We start from the raw sequence: 24,113 nt of genomic DNA, 5'->3' as shown, positions 1-24,113 counted from the left end.
AGGAAACCAGATAGATGCTGTTGCTAGAGTCTAGTACGAGATGAGGGCATCTAGTGTGTCGAGGAAACGAGACTTGGTGGAAAAGTGTTCGTTTCTTACTCAACAGACAACATTCAGGGACTATGTAAACTCGTTATCGAAAAAAGAAAAGGGCTTATGAATTGTTTTGTTTTAAGCGGCTACTGTTGAGTCCTGGGAGGCCAAAAGAGTGCATTCGGAATTAAAACCAGGGTTAAATTCCTCCTGGCTTTGTCATCCTCTAATTATATAATACAGAGGAAGTCACCTACCCTCTCTTGAGCCTCGGTTTCGTTTCCTCTAAATTAAGGGCGACAGTACCTACTTGGTAGAGATTTGCGTACAGAAAATTAGTATTTTAAGGCACCTAGCAATGGCGCTCAATATTGGTTCCCGCCTTCCCCCAGGTGTCTCTCGAGCTGAGCCTGAGCAGTCAAGGACGGTCGAGGCCGGGAAAGCGGTTCTACCTGGAGACCGCGGCCGGGCACTGCTCCCGAACCGGGCTGACCTCCCAACGCCGGCTCCACCCGGGAGCACACGTCCCGCGGGATGACTGAGCATCCCCCTGTCAGAGGGGCCCTGCAGCGCGTGGCAGCCACCGCCAGCCTAGGATGCGGAAGGGAAGCGCGGAGAGCCGAGCGGAGAGGCGGCGGCGCCCGAGGCTGCAGCGACCACCCCCACGCCGCCCGCCCGCGAACTCGCCGCGGGTGCTGGGCCGCGCTGGCCGCGTTTGAAGTCTCCGGCGCCGCTGCTGGTTGGCCGGCTCGGGTCACGTGCACCCAGGCAGGAGTTTCCCCGACAGCTGGAGGCTGCGTGGGATCCGGCGGCGGCTCCGGAGCTCGGCGGTGCGGCCTTCCCCGCCCCCTCCTCCCTCCTCCCCCGCCCGCTTCCGCCCGGCTTATTATCCTCCTTATTGACAAACAGAGCGGCCGCGGCGGCGACTCTCCGCGTGCATCTGTAGCCAAGCCATGGGAGACAAGAAGAGCCCCACCAGGTAACAGCGCCCGGGCCCCCGGGCCCGGACTGTGCAGGCGGCGGGGCCCTCGCGCCGGGCTTCGGGCGGCCGTCTCGCTCGCCGCCCGGGCAGCGGGGCCAGAACGGGGGCGGCGCTGGCGCCGCTGCTGCGCGAGCACTGCCGCGTGAGGGGCCGGCGCCGGCCGCCCCACAATGGAGCCGCGATGGCGGCGGCCGGAGCGGCAGCCCGGGGTGTCAGAGAGGCGGCGGCGACGACGACTGCGGCCGCGCCCGCGCCCTCCCCCTTCCTGACTCCCCTCCCACTCCTAGCTGGAGCGCGGCGCGCCGGGGGCCCGCGGGGCGGGGGTCGCGGAATTGGGGCGGGGGGCGGGGCGGGGGCGGCCGCGGGGCCCGGGCGCCGGGCGCGGCCTGCTGGTGACCCCGCGCCGCGTCGTGTCCGGGTTGTGTCCTGCAGGCCGAAGCGGCAGCCGAAGCCGTCCTCGGATGAGGGTTACTGGGACTGTAGCGTCTGCACCTTCCGGAACAGCGCCGAGGCCTTCAAGTGCATGATGTGCGATGTGCGGAAGGGCACCTCCACCCGGTGAGTCCCGGGCCTGCCCCGCGCGCCGTGGGGCGCCCGGGTTGCGGCGCAGAGGACGCCCCTGCGGCTGCCGACCCCTCGCGTGACACTCGCAGACCCCGCGGGAGGAGGCGAGACTGAGGTGGTGGCCGCTATAGGAATTGGGTCAGATTGATTGCGACCCTTGCTATGGTTTGCGGTGAGGGGTAATTGAAGAGGCTGTAACGTTATATGCTGCCAAAGAGAATAAATTATTTAAGGGAGGCATTAGCAACTGCGATTTAATTCGTATCGCTGGGTGTAATGCCCACCCCCCCCCCCCCCCCGCCTAGTCTGGGTATATTAATGTTGGCTGCATTGTTGTGTTAGTGTGTTGGAATCAAAGAAAAGCCATGAAATCCTCTGTAGGAGCAAAAGATGGAATTTAATTTCATTCCTCAAAAAAAAAAAAGTATCTGATTATAGAATACACAATAGGTTAAACTTCCTTTTTTATTTAGAGTCTGGAAAGGTTAGATCAAGGTTTTGTTTAGTATAATTCTCTAATATTTTATAAATAGTTGGAGGTGAGCCCAGTCACAGGGACACATTTTTACTGAAAGTATCTGAATATTTTTAGTTTGATTAAATGGCAATCTATTAGACTCTACAAATGAGATAATATGATCGCTGCCTATTTTCAGTCTTTATTTTATTGTAGTCTTACAGTATAATAACTCAGTCTTTCAAAAAACCACTTAAGTGAATTAAGTGGATAAAGAAACTCATACAGGAAATTCAAAGTCTGACATTGTTGATCTGCCAACACTTAGAGTTCCTTTGCCTTTGTAGCAAGATAGTCTTTGAATTTATTATGATCATGTGAGTTATAGCCTAATATTTAGATACCATGTATTTTGATATTACAAAGTCTGTTAGAAACTAAATTATCACAAGAGTATAAGTATACTAATGTGATATACTGTTGTTTTAAAGAAGACCTCTATAGTGACATTAGATTTATGTATTCTGTAGAAGTTAAATTTCTGAAAATTAGATACTAGATTTTTGAATGCCATTTATAACAACTTACTAAAATTTTAAAATGTAGAGACAGAGATAGTTGGCAATAACTTAAAAGTTTATGATTTGCTTTGTGAAGCTAGCTGCTTCTGACATGTCTTTCTGTGAATCATAATATGCGTTTTGTATATTGTCATTTACATTGGATAAAATGTATTGAGCATTTTTCATGATATCCTTTAAAAAGCAAACTTTCAAACATCTAAATTCAAGGGGATATAACAGACCATTCTGAAAAGTAAAAAAGCACTTACTTGCTAAAGTAAATGTGGCAACAAGTTTTGGACCCGTGATTTAAGTATTTGAAAAGCAGAGTATCTTTATGTCTTTGTATCAGGTTGGATTTGGTTTAGAATATATATTTGTATATCTGTGTCAATGCTTTGTACTTCTTAAAGCACTCAAGCAGTTTTTAGAAAATGTGGTTTTTGGAGGCAGGAACTTTAAAGTGGAGACATTTATTATAATCTTAATCTCTGGTCCGATATTGTTGCTTTTTGTTGTTCCCTCTCTTTTCTTGTAGCCATTAGAAAAAATACTGAAACTAGAAGAGCCTATATGTTTATTTGCAGGGACAGCAAGGAAGGGGGGAAGCTGTTGTCCTACTCCACAGCCAGTCTTGGGGTTAGAGGAACCCTGAGAAATAGAGTAGGTGGTGGCAGCTCAGAAGAGAAGAAACAGGCTGAATACCTGGCACCTGGAAGAAGAAGGAATATAGTGCGCAGGGGAGTTGGCCCAGGACAGAGAAGTGGGCCTAGTTTAAAAGAGGCTTGAGGCCCACAAGGGGGCCCCTGATATTTTTTACCAGTACATCTGAGCTCTTGTAGATCCAATTTTTAGTGGTGGAAACATTACTTGAGGAGGACTCAGAGAAGCATTGTCATTTGGATTGAAACTGAAGAGGCTCTGGGCAACTCACCAGAAGTCTAAGGGACACTCTGTTCCTAAAAGTAAGTGTTCTACACTACGACCCTCTCAGCTTCTTCCTTCCTCTCTCTGAATTGTATCTTCTCTTTTGATTTTGGCCCTAAATTAAATCTAAGAGCTCTAATTTCTCTGTTACCTGTTATTTTCCAACCACTTTCTGAAATTCAGAGTGGAAGCCCTGTTTGGATAGAACAGTGGAACAGGGAATTGTTAATAGGGCAGATATTGATTGCACCACAAAATACTTCCCTCTCTGGTAATGTTAGAAAAACAGGATTAAAGGGTTGCAGAACACTAGAGAGAAGCAGAAGTTTCAGGAGTTGGAAGAAATAATTCTCTACAACTGACATGTTAATTAGCACTTAGAGTAATTTCAGGGGTAAGGTTGGCGATTATCAAAGCAGGGACTGGATAGCAGCAGAGCTGAAGATGCAGTTTGCTAATGACTTGTCTGCGTGACTGACCTACGGGACTTGAATTGCTTGGGTCAGACTGACCTTTGAACTGATTCTGTCTCGAAGTCGCCAAATATGAGGCCAAGTCTAAGGCATTCCAGACATTTGAAAAGTCTTTTTTTTTTTAAACCTCCAGAGAAGGCGGAGCCCATGGTCTCCCTCCAGAGTCTTTACTGACAATTTTATCTTTTAAGATTCTGAGTTCAAATCTTTTATATTTCAACAGAAGACCCAATGTCTTTGGCTATATCCTTGGTAGGTCACGTTTTTCTGCAGAATAACTATGCAGTGAAATGAGGTTATAATCATAGTAGTAGTTTAAAATGAAACGATATGAAGTAGCTTTAGTTCCTAAATTTTGATCAGTTATAGTCTTTAAATTTATGCCATTTCTGTGTTTGGATTTCGGTTTTGTGCTTGCTGACCTTAATTAGTTTAAATTTGATAAATCTCTTTTTTTTATCCAGAATCTAAATAACTAGATAGTTCAAGCACTTGAAGTTTTCTGCATTGTACTTTTGTGAGAGAAGCAGTGATAAATGCCAAACTGACAGGAAACATTTAAAAAAGAGAAAGTTGTGGTGACAAATTACTATGAAAGGCACTAAACAGTCTCCTTCATCTTTGTATCTTCATCATCAAGTACTTATAAGGCAATAAGTGTCTCACATATAAACCTAAGAAACTTTAAGAAATTAAGAACCCATCTAAAGCATCAGAGAAAGTGAAATATTTAGTATAGTGTGTTAAGGGTAGTGCAGTCAGTGTATGATGATTGAGTTAGAGTAGTATCTTCTTGCCACTTCATATAGGAATGGAAATCACTGCCTAACTCAGGTGGCACATACTAAAAAATGAGAATGATAGAGCTATTTGTTTTGATTTTGAAGTGTGACCTAAACGAAAGCATATAAAACACCCAAGTCCATAGCAAACTTTTAGGTAGAATTTAAAGTATAACAGGTAATGTTATATTTTCTCAGGATAAGTTGTAATAGCTCTCTTAATGTTTTTGAGAGATGTTATCTTATGGAACAATGAAAAAGATTTTAGAAAGAAGAAAGAGTTGTACTAGGTTTCTGGTGACCTGTGTTCTTAACTCATTTCAACTACTTTGATGTTCAGCAGTGTTTACTGAGTGTCTCATTTTATACAAGGGCTGCGCTAGGTATTTCTGAACGCAGTAATATGGTCAGGATCTGACTGTTATTAAAAAGATTAATTATTTCAGCTTCTATAAAATGGAAGTAAATTGCTATGATTTATATTCTGAAGAAATCTAAAATAAACCCCAATTATCTGATAAAAATCTTTTCAGTATTATTGTCATATTTGCTTTCTGTCTTCTAATTTGAAATTTGTCACAGATTCTACTACTCTTGGTGTAGGAATGGGAGAAAAAAATTGAGGACCATAAAAGTCAGTTCATTTTTCAGAAATTCAGAGTTCCCAAGCCTCCCTACCTGTCTGAGGAGCCTTTCCAGCTACCACTGAGTTCTTGTTCAGAGAGACTCCTTATTCTAGGAGGTTGGTTGGTTGGTTTTCCTCCTTATATCTTGGGTTAGAGTACTCAAGGGGCTTCATTGTTTACAAGGAAATTCTTAAAGTGATTAGTGTTTGGATAATTTAGAGTAGTGGTTTTCAGAGTGTGATCTGAATAACCCTGGGGGGGTCCCTGAGACCCTTTAAGGGACTCTGTGAGGTCCAAACTATTTTCACAGTCATATTAAGATGTTATTTGTCTTTTTTTCTGTATTAACCCTTGTGGTGGTGGTGCAGAGGCAAGGATGGGTAAAACTGCTGGGCTCTTAGCATGAATCAAAGCAGTGGCACCAAGTTGCTATCTGTATTCATCGTAATCTTCACTACCATGCGTGTGAAGTAAAAACAATGCCAGTTTCACTTAAGCATATATTCCCTTGATGAAGCAGTAAAAGTTACGAATTTTAGGAAGTCTCATGTCTTTTTTAACGTATTTGATGAACTGGGAAGTAAAGTAAAGCCCTTCTGGTGCATACTTAGAGTACATTGGTTGATTCAAGGGAAAGCATTTGTGTAGTTATTTAATTTGCAAGCAGAGCTAGCTGCTTTTTTCATGGAGGATCGTTTTTACTTGAAAGAATGCTTGGCAAACTGTGGTTATTCAGACTTGGATATGTAGCATCTATTTTCTCGAAAATGAACACAGTGAGTTTGTCACTTCAAGGAAGACAATTGATAGTGTTTGTTGCCAATGATAAAAATTGAGCTTTCAAGTGAAAATTAGAATTTTTTTTTTTTTTAATTTTTTTTTTTTTTTCGTTTATTTATTTTTGAGACAGAGAGAGACAGAGCATGAGCGGGGGAGGGGCAGAGAGAGAGGGAGACACAGAATCGGAAGCAGGCTCCAGGCTCTGAGCCATCAGCCCAGAGCCAGACGCGGGGCTCGAACTCACGGACGGCGAGATCGTGACCTGAGCTGACGTCGGAGCTTAACCGACTGCGCCACCCAGGCGCCCCAAAATTAGAATTTTTGAAAACATGTAACCACTGTTGATCCCAGTACTTTAAGGATGAAATCAGGTGGTGATACTAACGAATGTAACTTCTGATAATTTATCATGAAATTTGTTGATGTTTGGAAGATCTGTGTAAGTCAGTGAACTAGTATATTCAGATAACCAATGTGTGGTGTTACAAAACCATGCATAGATAATCCATTTAAAGTACAAAAGAAACCAATGGATTTTAAAGAACTACTCTGAAAACTTTGTTGATATAGTTTTAGATATCACATGCAACTAACCTTTGAGAAATAACTACTTGTGTTTTTATGTAGTATCAAAGAAGAATATAATTATCTGAAAAGGCTATTAATATTAAACTACTCCTCCCTTTTCAATTATGTATTTGTGGGAGTCCACATTTCCTTCATATTCTTGAACTAAAACCAACATACTGCAACAAATTGAATGCAGAAGTAGATATGACGATCCAGATGTCTTCTGTTAAGCCAGATATTAGAGGTTTTGCAAAAATATGCAAGTGCTACTCTTCACACAAAATTACTTTTGATTTGAAAAATACAGGTTTTAAAAGTATTTATATGAAAATGTGATCTGCTTTATTTTTTTAAATGAACTAACATACATTTAAATTTTAGCTGTTTTTATTTCTAATATAGCAATTTATTTCTTGCTAGGTAAGACTTACATAAACAAAAGCTCTTTTAACTTTGAGAGGATAAGAGAGCCAGAGACCAAAAAGTTTATGAACTGCTGGTGTAAGGTTTTACTAGCATGGGTTTCCACATCCCACAGATTTACTTCAGCAGGCATTCTTTTCCGTTCATTTCTCCTTTGTTGAGTAAGATCTCTCTGATAACCTAGTGACCTACTTGTTAAACTCAGTGGCCTAATCTTTTCTTTCCATGTCACCTCCATAGTATTTGATGTTGGTAGCCTTTTTTTTTTTTTTAATTGAAATTCTCCCTTTTTGATGTCTCTAACACATTTTTTCTCTGGTTTTTCTTGTACATCTTTGAAATCAATTTCTGCCTACTGAAACCTGGCTTCTTCTCTATATACTTTACTTTGTATGTGGCATGCCCTTTCTGGAATCTAAGCCAGAAACTATCATTGTCTCAACTTTGATCTAACTCCTCGTCGTTCTTCATGTCCAGTCTTTGAATTGTCTCTAAAATCTGTCCTTTTTCCAGTTTATGTCACTGTAGTTTAGAAGCCCATGTCTTTTCTCTCATGAATTATGACAGATTGGTGTGTTCTCCCTAATGCTGCTAACATTATTTCAGTATGTTTTTTAAAACATAAAAATTAAGACCTCTCCAGTGAATAAAGTCCTGTTTATTGAATAAAGGTTGAGCTCCCGAGCTTGGTATACAAGGTTGTAATATCTGTCATTGATGTGCTTTTCTAGCTTCATTTCCTGCTGCGTATCCCAACCAATCTTATGCTGCATCAGCACTTAAGTATTTTCATCAGATGGTGCTTCTTAAACCCTCTGGGAGAAATCCTCTGGGATTATAACCTCCTCATCCCAACTATTTTATTGTTCAGTCTGTCTATGTAAATGCATATGTAATTATCTCTAGAAAATCATCATATTGTGGTAGTATTGTCTACGTGTTTATCTACCCTTCTGGGCAGTCATACCCTTTGTTGTATCCTCCAAAGCCAGTAAAGTATTTGGAACATTTTAGGCATTTAAACTTTTTCAGCTAACATTCCTTTAAATTTTACTATTGCTGTTTAACAACTGGCATCACTTTTCCAATAATTTTTTAAAAAATTTAAGTTTTTTTATTTTGGAGAGGGGGGAGAGAGAGAGAGAGAGAGAGAGAAAGAAAGAGAATGAATCCCAAGCAGGCTTCTCAGTACAGGCCTGTTGCAGGGCTCAATCTCATGACCATGAGATCAGGACCTGAGCCGATATCAAGAGTTGGATGCTTAATTGACTGAGCCACCCAGGTGCCCTTAATAACTTTTTTTTAAGTTTCTTTTTTTACTTTAAGTAACTTCTACACCCAAACATGGGGCTTGAACTCATGACCCAGAGATCAAGAGTCGTATGTAGAACAAGTGTGCATTCAGGGGAGGGGCAGAGAGAGAGGGAGAGAGAAAGAATCCCAAGCAGGCTTGGCACTGTCAGCACAGAGTCTGACGTGGGGGGTTCAAACGTGAGATCATGACCTGAGCTAAAGTCAGACGCTTAACTGAATGAGCCACCCAGGCATCCCATCCCCCAAAACTTTTAAGCCTATGCTTGTAAAAATATTATCAGACTATTTTGTCCATAATTTGTAGGTACATATTTTAGCATTAATTTTTAAAAATTTTTTCACAGTTTTGTTTTGTATTTTGAAGCTGTTACTTGATTAAAAGCACAGTTATTACAGTTAGATTAGTAACTGAGATAAGTGACCCCTGAGTCTTCGTACCTTTCTTTGCCTTTAAACACGGAAATAATTTTATAATATAGTAATGTTATAACAAAATATGTAGTTATTTTGAAAATTAAGAACATAAAGAATTTTGTGCATCTCATATTTTTTATTATGTTTGTTCTTGTCTTATACTTAAAAACATGTATGTGTGCAAGTAAAATTATAATTTGCCCCTCAATTTTGAAGCATTTTTAGCTTTATCATTTTTAATTGACATGTAACAATATATTAGTTTCATATTTCAAGAATGATAATGTACCTTACATTATATTATACCTTGGCGTTTTTACAGTACAACTTTGGAGGGTTGTTTGTTATCTCACTACCACTTATTTAGGTCTTATTTATTCAGATTATTGAAATTTGCATGGTATAACTAAAAATGAGAATTCTTTTTAAAAAAAAATTTTTTTTTTTAACATTTATTTGTTTTTGAAAGACAGAGAGAGACAGAGCGTGAGCAGGAGAGGGGCAGAGAGAGAGAGGGAGACACAGAATCCAAAGCAGGCTCCAGGCTCTGAGCTGTCAGCACAGAGCCTGACGCCAGGCTCGAACTCACAGACTCAGAGATTATGACCTGAGCTGAAGTTGGACACCTAACTGACTGAGCCACCCAGGTGCCCCAAATGAGAATTATTTCTTGACTAAAGTAAACTAAAATCAAGAAAAAGTACAGCATATAATGAAATATATTTAAGTTCTCTTTTGAGTGGTTTTTAAAGTTAGTTGACATTGAGGGTCGATCAAAAACTAGAATATACTAAACATAGATTTGTGGTATTTGAGATTGTTTAATTGAAAAATAGTTTAGAATTCAGATTTTGCATTTATTTGAATTTACTGGTACAATTAATGGAACAAATTAAATTTAATTATAATTAATATGGAGCTAATTTTTACTTTATGGTTGAGATAGTATTGTTTTGTCTATGAACTTCTTTAAAGATAGATCAATTATATACATTATTAGACACCTATACAACTATAGAAATTAGGCAGACATTAAAGAAATAATGGAATTTTCCCTCATCTTGTGCTTCCAGTTGTCTATTTCCAGTTGTTTGGAGTCAGACTAACGGGTAGTTGCTGATATTTTTCTACAATTCTGTTATCATTTCGCCTACCTGGTTAACTGCTTATTCTTCCAAACCTAGTTTGTGTATCTGTTGGCTGTGACATTCTCCTTGACCAATCTCAAACATGCCTTCCTTCGTGTGTCTTTTGTGCATACCTCTGATTGTGATCTTCATCTAGCTTCAGCATTTCCTCATAAATCCGGGGTTGATTTGTGTCTTTTTCACGAAGCTGAGTATTCTTTCTCAGAGGATGAATATTCCAGATGATGAATAACTGTTTAAAGTCGTGAGAGTAGCTGTTTTCTGGTTTTAGAATCTAAATGGTGCCTCAGTTTGTGATGCTTACCTTTGTTATATCATTTAGCATATGGTAATTCTGCTACCTGTATGCATTTACTCTCTTGTTATCAAGAAACTCCCTTGAGTTTCTTAAGGGAAATGGGAGCTTTTCATTACCTTTTTCAAAGATGCTTGACAAAGTGCCTGGGAAGTAATGGGTGTCCAATGAAAGTTTGTTGAAAGAGGAATATACGTATTAGAAAGGAAAAGTTATTGGTTTGTTTTTTTTAAACTCTATAAGCTTTGAAGAAGTTGGAATTTTGATACAGGTTGTAGAAGTCATTATTTGGAGAAGAACCCACATGTGTACATGTTTGAAGTATCAGAAATAAATGGTAGTGAACAAAATTCTAGAATTCGGTATATGCTTAATGAACATATACCATATGCCAGGAATTATGCTAGGATTGTAGAATTATAGATGAGACCCAATTCCAGCCTGTGAGGGTTTGAATTCTAGCAAAGATAGATAAATGATATTTGCTAATGAGTAAACAGAAGAAGGAATGTACAATTAATTTTCCAGTATAGTCCTACTTTTTGGAGAAGTCCTATGCTCAAATCAAGAATGAAATCAGTTAATGGTGTAGTCATTACTAGTCAAGCACTTTTGGTAAAGTGTGTTCTAACATCATGGCCAATTTCTAGTTTGGTTAGTTTTCTCAAGAAATTTCAGCCAAATGAAACTGCCATGTCACTGCTAAGTAAAACCCTCCCCTTTTCTCTGTGTATATGTCTATGTGTATGCGTGTATAAATAATGTATATTTTTAAAAGAAACTGCTGTTTTTCAGACGATAGTTGTTATATAATTGAAGTAAGGTTTCAGAGGACTAAAATTATTTGCCTTTGAGAAGTTTACATAGGATGGTACAGGTTATTAAATTTATATATATGTAATAATACCAGAAACAATTTTTTTGAGAATAAAATAATTTTATAATGGGACTGCATTACTGAATTTAACATCTGTTTATTCAACTATATTACTGATTATATTGGCAGTGATCTTCAGTATGCTACTTGGGTATTTTTTTTTTTTTTTAAAGCATTGTTGAGAAGATTAAATGAGTTAATTTTTGTAAAGCCTTATCACAGTGGCTTACACATAGTAAATGATCATTGCATGGTGGCCATTACTGTTAAAATATATGTTTGAAAGAATATTTATAACATATTGCTACAAAATTAATTTTGTTATTATTGGTGGTTTCAGTAAAAGCAGTATCTTTGAATTATTTATCATTCATATACTAATTTTCTGTGTTCAGAATGCTTTCCTATATATCTTTACATTTGTTCATCAAACCACCCTACATGAGGAGGCCAAGATGGTCATCCAATCACAGATTTAGTGTTAGAGCCTAGATTGAAATCCAGGTTGACTGCTGGTTGATCTTTTCATTCTTTTGTCTCAGATAATGAAGTTTATAAAACTGTACTATTTGAGTGAAAGATTTCTTTGCTTATTCTTCTTTTCTTCTGAGGTGTTAGAGAGCCAGTATATTTTGGTAGAAAGATTAGCATTTTGTGGGACATCAAGTTTTCATTCAAGGATTTAATGAAACGTGTTTGAGATTTTTTTAAGACACATTTTCCTTTATCTTTGATAGTTTGTAATTTTAGGGTATTGCAAGTATGTAAAATACATTGTGATTTGATTTAACGAATATTTACTAAATATCTACAATGCTTTGTTTATTGGCTTTCATGCATGTTAAAATCTCTACCGTTTGTTATATGATCTGTGATTGATAATCTGTTTCAGAAGATTGAGTAGGCAGTCCATTTTGCAGTATTGTTTATTATGGGAAATTACAGAATTACCTGGAATTTTAGAGTTGGAAGGAACCTTTTTTTTCTGTTTTTTTTTTTTTTTTTAATTTTTTTTTTTTTTCAACGTTTATTTATTTTTGGGACAGAGAGAGACAGAGCATGAACGGGGGAGGGGCAGAGAGAGAGGGAGACACAGAATCGGAAACAGGCTCCAGGCTCTGAGCCATCAGCCCAGAGCCTGACGCGGGGCTCGAACTCACGGACCGCGAGATCGTGACCTGGCTGAAGTCGGACGCTTAACCGACTGCGCCACCCAGGCGCCCCGGAAGGAACCTTTTAAGAGCTTCCATGAGGTTTAGTAATTTCCTGAGACTGGTGAGTTTTTATTACTTGAAACCTTGATAATAGAGGGATAAGATTGTCTTCGTAGGAAAGGTCTTAAGAGGTTTGGGGTAGAAATATTGGTATTAAAACTTTTGAAATAGGTTGAGGCCACCATTGTTTGCAAATCCTTCTTGTTTGGGATTTTCAGCTCAGTTCTTGTTGCTATACTGAGAACTGCCAGGTAAAACAGAGCAATCTGCTAGGTGAGATCTTTTCTATTTGTTGGAACTCATGGCTCTAGCCTAGTATCCTCCTGACAGGTAAGAAAACAGGCCTGGAAAGATTGTGACTTGTTTAAAGTCAGTAGCTGATTCATTTAATGTCAGATTCAGATACTTGGATTTCCAGTCCCTTTTATTACCTTGCTGTGGTAACATTTAAATTTGCTACCGAGTATGGAAACCAATTTGACAATAAATTTCATATATTAAAAAATAAATAAATAAAAAAAAATAAATTTGCTACCGAGTAACTTCTTAAGGATTTCTTCTTGTAAATTTGGTATACATAGATCTAGCGCTGTACATCTTGATAATTTCTAACGTTAAACCTACTACTTATAACTAATATAAGAATTTTTTTAATTAAGTAATTTTTTTTGATGTTTGTTTTTGAAGGAGAGAGAGACAGAGCGTGAGGGGATAGGGGCAGAGAGAGAGAGGGAGACACAGGATCCAAAGCCGACTCCAGGCTCTGAGCTGTCAGCACAGAGCCTGATGCGGGGCTTGAACCTGTAAACCACGAGATCATGACCTGAGCCGAAGCTGGAGGCCTAACCAACTGAGCCACCGAGGCACCCCACTAATATAAGAATTTTATGTTAAAACTGGGGTAGCAGTGTAATGCATGAAGAACAAAATGACAGTCAATTATTTCCCCCATGTTAACTTTGTTATTTTTGACATCTAATTGTTAACAAACTTCATATTGATATATTTTTTAATATTTGTTTATTTTGACAAAGAGAGAGTGTAACCAAGGGAGGGACAGAGAGAGAGAGGGGGAGAGAGAATCCCAAGCAGGCCCTCCACTGTCAGTGCAGCACCAGATGCGTGGCTTGAACTCCAAACCTTGAGATCATGACCTGAGCTGAAATTAAGAGTTGGACGCTTAACCAACTGAGCCACCTAGCTGCCCCTTGATATCTCTTATAGTAACATTTTTTTGTGCTTTATATTCTGACTTTGATATCACAATATTTCTTAGAGGAAAAATCCCAGTAAATATTATTTCCCTTTTTGGGGGGGACACAAATATTAAGAATCATTAATAGTATAATTAATAACCAATTTGTATGTGTGTATATTACTATATGTGTATGATAAAAAGTTTATGCAGCTCACTGGTAATTTTTAGACATGAGTTAAACCACTTCATTTTTACATGTTTTGTGGTCCAGTCAGGGTTCGTTTGCACGCTATCATACTTTATAGGATGATCTGGGACGATCAACTTAACAAAAGCAGCAGGTAGGTAATATTAGATGCCAAAGAAGTATTTGTTTAAGAAGTAGAACTCTAAGGGGATGCCTGGGTGGCTCAGTTAGGTAAGTGGTCGACTCTTGATTTCAGCTCAGGTCATGATCTCAGTTTGTGAGATCTAGCCCCAAGTGGGACTCAGCACTGTCAAGGCAGAGCCTACTTGGGATTTGCTCTCTGCTCCTCTCCTGCTCATGCTGTCTCTCTCTCTCTCTCTCTCTCTCTCTCTCTTCCTCCCTCCCTCTCTCCCTCTCCCTCTCCCTCTCCCTCTCCCTCTCCCTCTCCCTCTCCCTCTCCCTCTCCTTCTCGCTCTTTCTCAAGATAGATAAATATACTTTAAAAAAAAAAAAGAAGTAGAGCTCTAGGTATATTGACAGAGAAGGCAAAATTGTTTTGTTTTGGTCTTCTTTGATCTTTTTCCATCCTTTTTTGCTGTTTATCTTTGATCTCCCCAGGGCCCAAAGTCTAATACTCATTTCTAGCTTGCCTTTTTTCCTTTTCCCCTAGCTTGCCTTCTTTCTCATCCTTTATTTTCTTCACTCCACCAGCAGTTCTTCCTTTACTAGAAAATCTTTATTGTTTTCTCTGTTCTGTAAATCTAAATAAAGTAATTGTTTCAAGTGTTAATAAATATCCTGAGCATGGTGGGGGCGGGGGTGGGTGGGTAGAGTTAGTTTTTTCTTAAGGAAGTAATTGGTGATAAAAATATTACATGTTCATGGAAGATACTGAAGAAATAAAAAGAGGAAAATAGGAATGCTCATCACAACATCTCTCCAGCCAGAGATTGCTGTTTCTAACGTGTGTTTCCTTTCTGTTTTTTACAAGTGGATATTAGCATTAAAAAGGGGAAGTTGAGGTGTCTCTCTCTGGAAGAATGGGAGAAAGGAGGAGACTTCTAAATCAGGAGTGTTTCTCTGACTTCCCAAGACAGCTCTCATCTTGCCTTCTCTCTGTACTCCAGTAGGCCTCACAAACACTGGTGGTAGGGAATGCTTTTGAAAACAAGCCAAGAAAGTTGGTAAAATACTGTGTATCATTATCTTCTTAGAGTTTAATAAATTGAAAGTCCTGAGAATCCTCCAAAAGAATTTGTTTTAGCTTATATAGTTGTGCAGTTCTCAGTTTTACCTGAGTGGATTTTGTTTTATTTTTTCTCTATTATAATACAGAACTCATTGGGACATTCTGTTCTGTAGGCCCTTGCTATTGAAATGTGCTCCAAAGACCAGTGGCAGAGACACCTCCTGGGAACTTGTTAGAAATGCAGAATCTCTAGGCTTCTGGCTGGCTCAGTTGGAGGAACATGGGACTCTTGATCTCGCTTGTGAGGTCAAGCCCCATGCTGGGTGTAGGGATGACTTAATCAATAAAACTTAAAAAAAAAATGTAGAATCTCTAGTCCCACCAAGGATTTACTGAGTCAGAATCTGCATTTTATAGATTATTCATATGCACATTAAAATTCAAGAAGCACTGCTCTGGTTTTTTTCAAGATAAGACAGTGAGGTGGGCAAAGCTCTGAGGTATTCATTCTACTTGAACTGCTTATTCCAAAGGGCTTTCCCCTTTCTTTTGGGGGTGCACGTGTGTGTGAGGCAGCATTGCATGTACGAGTGTGTATATGAGCATGTATTTGTGTACAACATGTGAGCGTGGGTATGTCTCTGTTAATGGTGCCCCCTCTGGCCAACACTTCCCTCATGAATTCTTATGTCAAAAAATGCCGCCTCTGTTAACACATCCTCCCTCTTATTCCTGTTTCTGATATCCATACACAGCCATACATTCCTTCACCCGTACAGCTCACTCAGAGCTGGCTTTGGGAAACCTGTGAGAGAGCAAGTTGCAGGGAATAAGGGAGTAAGAAAATGTTTTTGCTGGTTAGAATCAAGTAACAGGTTTCTTGGGGTAGAAATGAGCTAGCCTTCCCTCAGAAGAACACAGGGGTTTTGAATTGTGTTGGTTGGAGCCCTGAAATCTCATGAAATTATCTCAGTGACTGCCAGCAGGAACAACCAAGTGGGGCTCCATGCTCCCACACTCCACTTCAGCTACGACATCTATGCTCTTATATACTTTATTCACTAGGTTTTCTTTTATTTCCTAAAGGTGCTTTGCTATTGGAACAGTTTTTTTTGAAACCACTGCCCTGTTCCTTCCATTTAGCTTTCCACCACTTAAATTTGTCTGTTCAGCATAGGCTGGGTTAATTGTGACTGGACTTCTTAGCCACACGTTTCAAAAGCAAGAGCTAATAATGAATTTTGTGTAGTGATGCGTAGATTAAAAAGTTTGTCCCTTGAAAAGCCTTTTCTTCCTCCCTCCTTCCCTTTATCTTTCCTTTCTTCTCACCCATCTTGTTAGACACTTTGCTCTTTTTAAAAAATTTTAAGATTTTTAAAAAAGTGTTTTTATGTTTATCCATTTATTTTTGAAAGAGAGAGAGAGGCAGAGAGAGATGAAGAGAGGGAATCCTAAGTAGGCTCTGCACTGTGAGTGCAGAGCCTGACATGGGGCTCAATGTGGGGCTCGAACCCATGAACCATGAGATCATGACCTGAGCCAAAGTCGGACGTTTAACTGACTGAGCCACCCAGGTGCCCCCTTTCCTCTGTTTTCAAAGACCAAGGCTGGTAAAACCTAGAGCTATATAATCATTAATTAGTTGAGTGATGACCAGTATAATTTATAACAAGAAATATATTAAATTCATTATGTCATCAAATTATACTTTTTGGTGACATGGATAAGGCTATTCCATTATCTATATGAATGTGGTTATCACATTTGGGTAGTATTCCCTCGCCAATTTTCCATAAACTTAATGCCTCTGATCACATGGCATTTTCCTGTAATATTCCTTGGTAATTGACAGTTTAATTGTGATCTTTCCATCTTCCACTTGTGTAGGACTTCATTATACATATTTTTGGTGCAGGAAAATTTATCTAGTTTTATTTTTTTGCCTACATGTTATTTTATTTTATTATTCTAAAAAATACTTATTTTGAGAAAGAGCGTGTACGCATGTGGGAGGGATGGAGAGAGAGACGGAGAATCCCAGGCACGCTCCATGCTGTAGCACAGAGTCCAATGTGGAGCTCCATCCCACAACGATGGTGAGATCATGACCTGAGCCGAATCTAGAGTTGGATGCTTAAGTGACTGAGCTGCCCAGGCGCTCCTACATGTTTGTTTTAAATTTTTAGGTGTATTCAGTATAATGGAAAGAAAAAAAAAAATTTTTTTTTTTTTTTTTTTTCCAGTATTTCATAGTCCCCTACAGTAGTTCCCTGTCGTATAGTGATGAAGGGTTTGGACTCTGGAGCTTGATTGTTTCGGCTTAAATATTGATCTCACCACTTACTAGCTGTGTGACCTTGTGAAAGTTAATAAACTTTTGAGTCTCAGTTTTTACATTTATAAAATGGACTTGATAATAACACCTACCTCACAGAGTTGTTGTGAGGATTAAATGAGATAAGTCTTGCAAAATACTTGACAGTACCTGGCATATAGTAAGTCCTCAGAAAATGTTAGCTAAAACCATCAAATACATGAGTGGTGATATAATACTTGATATCCGTTAGGGGTGTAACAGTCCCTGTCGTCAAGCATGTGGGTTCAAATGTGGTAGCTGACAAAACCAGAACATAAGAATAAGGGTCTTCTATTAAAGGATAACATTTCCACAGATTTTTTCAGGGATAATTTTACAATTTCATGTACCCGCCCTTTCCCCCTCCCTCCCTCTTCTCTTTCCTCTCTTCCCCTCCTTGCTGCTGTTGGGGGTGGGGTGTGTCCCCTAGTAACCAGATGTGACTTGTCACATAAACATTTGGGGATTACCAGTGAAAGTTTTAACTTCTAAAAAGCACTTTGGTAGTGTAATAGTGGTAAGCAGTATTTATAGACTTAAGAGTTGAACAGTTAAAAACATTTTTTACTGTTTGCCATAGTTAAAAAGTAAGTCTGTTTCCAGGGTTGGATTGTCAGAAAGCATGGTCATGATCTTTTTTAGGCCACTCTGTCATCTTGTATATTATGTTGTTTTTTCTGCCTCATACTGTTCCATCCTCCAAAATTTTCTTTTTTGGTCTTTATGATTGCTCAAGCATCATCTCTCAAGAAGCATATATCTTTATCTCTAGGCCAGAATGAATGTCCTTTGAATTATTCTTGAAGCATTCTATCCAAAAATCTGGTGGTTGTAATTACATAGTGTATTGAAATCATTTTGTTTCGGTTTCTTTCTCCTTCTTAGGAGAAATCACTGTAATCGCCTTACCATTTGTCCTGGAATCCTATTTCAGCTTAAATCCCCACCTTGCCATTTACAGCCATATAACCATACAGCTTTATGGTGATGATTCAATGTGATAAATGATGTAAGGAACTTAGCATAGTTCTTAGTTAATTAATTATGATGATAATTATAAATAGTAATAAAAATTCCCAGTGCCTGTCACTGTGTCTTGCATAGATATTGGTAATGCTTAACTGCAAAGACTCTTTATCATGTATCTGATTGCCGCTTTAAGCTGTTTTCCATTTCTTGTTTTTTAAGCAATGTTTATATAATACTTCATTTTATCAGTCTGTGAGTTGGATGTATTATGTTTAATTATGCCCGTTTAACCAAAGTTACCTTCATGTGCAGCTTTTTCAGCAGTTTAAAAATGTTTTCTTTTGCCATCAGTATAATGTAGACTTTAAACCACAACTAATAGCATTTTATTTTGTCATAATGTCATGCTTGTTTGTTAAATCTGAACTAGAGGCAGGGAAACCATTTAGTGGAAGCCATTACAATAGGTCTAGGCAAGATACAGTAGTGGCCAGAACAAGGATAATATCAGTGGGAGACAGAAATGAATGGATTCTAGATACATTTAGGAGCAAATTGATAGGACTTGATGGATGGCCGGAGGTGGTTATGGGAGATAGGAAGTTGGGTTATAGAGAGGGAAGAATCAAGGATGAATCCCAGGATTCTGGCTCAGGTAAGCAGCTGGGTAAATGTGCTTTACACTGACAAAGGGAACAGGAAGAGGGACAGTTTTGGGGAAAGGTAGTAGTTCACTTTTAGATTTGTTGAATTTCAGGTATCTGAGGGAAATCTGAGAGGGGAGATCTGTGAGGCAGTTGGATATGTGGGGCGTGAGCTTACAAAGGAGGACAGGGCTATGAATATATACTTGATAGTCATCAAGCATACATGATTGAGTTGAAGTTATGGAAGTAGGTAAGACAGATCAGGGAGTGAATAGACTGCATAGCATGAGAAAAGAGAACCCAGGACAGAAACTTGAGAAACGTTACGACCTTTTTGTGTCCACCAAGATGAAGAAATGGAGGAGAAAGAGAAATAGGCAGTAAGAAACTGGCAGAATATAATGTTACAGAAACTGGGAAGAGATTGTTTTCAAAACGAGGGGATGTAGTGAGCCATGTCAAATGGTCGTTCTTCAGATAGAATCTTAATTTTCTCTTGCATTCTGTGTAATGTTTATTTTAATGACTGTTAAAATTTATTTTTTAGGTTATAACAAGATAATCCTGCAAAGTGCTTGTACTAAGCTTTTCATGGTAGTTACAGTAGTTCTAAATTGTACCTACAGGTTAAATAAAGGAAGTTAATATTTGTAGCTCAGGAGATGAGTAAAATTATGTTAGTAACTAACTTTCTCAAGAATGCTCTAATTATCCAGTAAAATCTATCATTAAGCCTGTGCTTTTACAGGTAGCTCCTGATTGTAGCTATAACAGTTAGTAGAATTAATATAAAAAATTGGGTCCACCTTGGTATCAAGAATTTTTTTTAAGTGGTAAGTAAATGTAATAGTATAATTGTGGGGGAGCATGTATGGTTTGAATAATCCTTTATGTTCTGTTTTTAGAAGGAGTGAATCATAGCAATCTTTATTGATCATTCAACCAGGCAAATCACAGCACTTTTCATAAAACTGGTTCATAAAGTAATAGTCATCTGTGGAGTAAATTGGATTTGATGTGATTCATGATTCAGGTTTTATGACTGCTGAATAACAAAGTTATTATTTAGAATATAGGCAGTAGTTTGAAAACTGTCAGTGTTAACTTCAGACTATATTGGAATTTGTTAGAAAAATTTGCCATTGTTTTATAAAATCAGATTATACAGAAAATATGCACTTACACATTTTAGAGATGGTTATTAAGAATTGATTTGGAAACTAATGCAGGGCTTAGAGTCTGGTCAGGTTAATTTTAATACAAAAGTTGAGAAAAAGGACATAATTACAGTAAAAGTTAGACTTCATTTTCATGCTGGCATAATTGTTAGCATTGAGAGTACCATTAGCTGTTATTTTTGTATGTTAACTTGGATACTAACTATAGTTGGTGAATAAAGGATTACATATAATGCACCTGACGTTTTGGACTAGGATCAGGAAAATGTTTCCTTGTACTAGAAGCTATAAAGAGTAGATGATACTGACTGTCTATGGAAGTATCCCATTTTAAGACATGGTTTATAAAATGTGGTGCATAATTAAGGGACCTGGGGTATCTGTTAAATTAGGAAGATCACAATATTGTTGAAGATTAATTAATATGATTAAGGTATTCTTAGGAAGAATGAATAGATATAAAATGTTGTGAAAGAAAAAGTACACAGCATTATGTCGCTGGGCAATTGGTTAATATTTAGCATAGTAGAAGAGGTGGTAGGAAGTGAGGGATGCTATTTGACAGCCAGTAGAGTAATATTTTATTCTGGGGGTTGTGGTAACGTAGACTTCTTTATATCTAAATTAATTAGTTCTTAACATCATTCAGTTAAAAAAAAAAAGGCTTGCAGACATAGCAACCAGTTTCAGGGCTGCTGCGCACTTAGACAAATTGTAATTTTGTATAACAAATTACCTCAAAATTTACTGTCTGAAAATAATAAACATTTATTACCTTATCCTCCTTTCTGAGTCAAGAATTTAGAAGCAGCTTATCAGGTGATTCGGGCTGCTCAGGGTCTCAGGCTCAAATGAGGGAGGATCCATTTTCAGGTTCACTCATGTGGTTGTAAGCAGGCCTTAGAATACCTGCTACCAAGTACTCACATGGCTGTCGACAGGCCTCAGGACTCTGGCTGTTGGCCAGACATCAGTTTCTTGGCCACATGGGCCCCTCCATGGGGCTGCTCACAATATGGCACCTTGTTTACTCCAAAACAAGGTATCAGAGAGAGCCCCCAAAAGAAGCCAGTCTTTTTATAACCTAATATTGGGAGTGATATCCCATTACTTCTGCCACATTCTCTTCCTGAGAAATCAGTCACTAAATCCAGCCTATATTCTGGGGGAGGAGATTACAGAAGGGCTTGCATACCAGGAGGTTGGTTGGATCATTGTGGGCAGTCTTAGAGGTTACCCACCACGCTATCCTTTAAAGTTTAAACTTTTTGTTGTTGTTGCAGAATTCTTTCTTGGAAGGAAAAGATAGGGGGGAAATTCAAAATATAAGATAAATAAATGAGAAATTATTTTGTCCAAAGCAGGGGTTCTAGGGAGATAGATCTTACCTGCTACCATCCTTCTCCTTTAGCTTCCAAACAATTTGAATATTAGTATTTTCACCATCAAATGTCAGTCAATAACATGAATATATGCTGTTTTTCTCATGTTTTCGTTTTAGAATTTGTCAACAGTTGTAAAATTCTAGCTTATAAAAATCAGGTATTGGGACATGGAAAACAATTTGTGTAAATGTTTCTGGCAACTTGTAAAGTTGAGGAACTTCCTTTACTAAAGTAAATCTAATGTAAAGCCTGGTTTTATAGTATTAGCAGATATAGTTTTTAAGTTAATCTGATAGTGATAGTGATTTATTTACTAATTGCTGCCTGGAATGTTTTATTAACTATTTCCAAATTATATACATTTTTAAAAAATCGCAAGTGTATAGTGGGATTTGGAATTGAGTTTTGATATTAACATGTTCTTACGGCTTTTATGTTGTAATTGGTGATTCCTAATCAGTAACATAAATTACTTATTTTCTTTATCTTGCAGTATAAACAATCTAGTTCAGGGGCGCCTGCGTGGCTCAGTCAGTTAAGTGTCCAGCTTTGGCTCAGATCATGATCTCATGGTTTGTGAGTTTGAGCCCCGCGTTGGGCTCTCTACTGATAGCTCAGAGCCTGGAGCCTGCTTCGGATTCTGTGGCTTCTTCTCTTTCTCTCTCTCATTCTCTGTCTCTCAAAAATAAACATTAAAAAATATATATAGTTTCAAAATAATAGTACTGAAATTATTATAAACAAATCTCTAAGTTTAGAATTTATTTATGTAGTTCTTTTATGTAGTTTTCTTATGTAGACTATATCCCTCTAAAGGTGTATAAAATCACTTGAAAACCATTTCTGGATGATTATGTCAACAGTTTGATGTATAGAGTTAGATTCTGGGCATTGGGTCTAAATGCTTTATTTACATTAACTTAATTCCCAATACTGCCCTGTGAACTAGGTTTTGTTGTTATCCTTATTTTGCAGATGACTAGAGTTCTTGCCATTTTGATTTTAAATTAATTGTATTAATGAGAAAATAGTATTGTTTTTGTTTCTCTGTGGATAGTGGGAAATGGTGGATTAAATGAGGGAAAGGACACTATATGTTAACTAACTTGACTAACTTCAAATACAAACACATATGCCCCAATGTTTGTTTACATATGAAACATCAGTAGTGTCACTTAAATATGCATGAATATGTGTATAATGTTAAATTTCATTATGCTGTTATAGGATTCCAAGTCCAGGATTTATGGTAAATAACTTCCCACAACCATAATAATTTCCATAAGAATTTTAAATCTTAATTGAAAATTAGAAAATAAGGTACATGGAATCATCAAAACCAGTTGTAATTTAAATTGCTTCTAGCTAAAATATAATGTCCGAATCAGGGGGTAGTAGTGGAACTGAAAGTTAGCTACCATATTTTTTTCTAAGCAGTTTTTTCACAAGTTTAGATTGATTTTATGGAATAGATTTTTCATTACTGAAATACTTGATTCTTAATTACTAAGGAGTACCTTTTTGTGAATGAGTGTTGTAATTATTAGGGCTTACACAAGATAGTTTTGAATAGAGCATCCTAATTTCTGGAAGTACTTTTCTAAGCTATTCTGATAAAATCTGTCTTAGTTGAGGTAATGGCATGATAACAACAAATAGCTTTCAGTGCTGGTCTCTAAGTGACCCTTTTGGTTACTTTAAAATATTTTCAAGATATTCTAATTCTCTTAAATTAGTTTAAAAATGCAGTTGGTTCTATTTTAAATTCATGAGTCTAAATTTGTTATAAATAAAAACTGGGAATTATTATTTAGTTCTTAGTGATACTTTTTATCCTAGATGATGCCAAAAGTTTGAAATATTTGGATTATTGCACCTGTATCTACTTTATTAATCCAAACATATAGGACCTTTATGCCAGGTACTCTTCAGGTACTAGAAGTTAACTAGGAATCTGGAAAACTTAAGTAGAGGACCCTTTTGGTATTCATCTCTGTATTACAGTTAGAAATGGAGGTCTGTGTAGTGCCCTGTTCGTATGAATGGGTCATTTAAAAACAAATGCATTAAACTATTTTTTAAAACTCAGATTTATTTTAAAAAGTATATAATTTATATACAAGACAATTTATGTCTTCAAATTAAGTAACAATCTAGCAAAAATCTTGACGTGTGCTGTTGACTTATACCAAATGCAAACATTCCATCATAACAAGAGTGAGATGTAAGATTTTCATCAGAATTACGTGTTCAACTTATTTTTGTTGAATGATGAGTTTATACACCATTTTATCCTATTTTATTTTTAAAATATTTTTATTTTATTTTGTTATGGGGGGGGCGGGCAAAGGGAGAGGGGGATAGAGAATCCCAAGCAGGCTCCATGCCCAGCGCAGAGCCTGATATGGGGCTCCATCTCACGACCATGAGATCATGACCTGAGCCGAAATCAAGAGTTGGATGCTTAACCACTGAGCCACCCAGGCGCCTCTTAATCCTATTCACTTTTAAAACAGAGAAAAACTATACATTATCTTTGTTTCTATAGAATTAAGAAACATA

General features: G+C 38.1%; 1 protein-coding gene across 4 annotated transcripts in view; it reads left to right on the top strand.

The window, feature by feature from the left end:
• Positions 1-821: 821 nt before the first annotated feature.
• YAF2 (YY1 associated factor 2) overlaps positions 822-24,113 on the top strand; it is a 75,922-nt gene continuing 52,630 nt past the window's right edge. For 2 of the 4 annotated variants that reach the window (XR_006959710.1, XR_006959709.1), the window contains exons 1-3: positions 822-1,012; positions 1,448-1,573; positions 3,187-3,564. Coding sequence is in view for 2 of the 4 variants with exons in the window: in XM_047065076.1 (XP_046921032.1) it covers positions 987-1,012; positions 1,448-1,573 (152 nt within the window). In the remaining 2 variants the exon portion in view is untranslated. The remainder of the gene's footprint in view (positions 1,013-1,447; positions 1,574-3,186; positions 3,565-24,113) is intronic. The other 2 variants (XM_047065076.1, XM_047065077.1) reach the window with 2 other exon arrangements.

The sequence above is a fragment of the Lynx rufus genome, unplaced genomic scaffold (assembly GCF_022079265.1).
Source record: "Lynx rufus isolate CCGP_SWC_20201006 ecotype Redwood Valley unplaced genomic scaffold, mLynRuf1.p SCAF_7, whole genome shotgun sequence".
In the NCBI taxonomy this organism is placed as follows: Eukaryota; Metazoa; Chordata; class Mammalia; order Carnivora; family Felidae; genus Lynx; species Lynx rufus.
The sequence above is the reverse complement of the archived record's forward strand: the minus strand, read 5'-3'. Positions and strand labels throughout refer to the sequence as shown.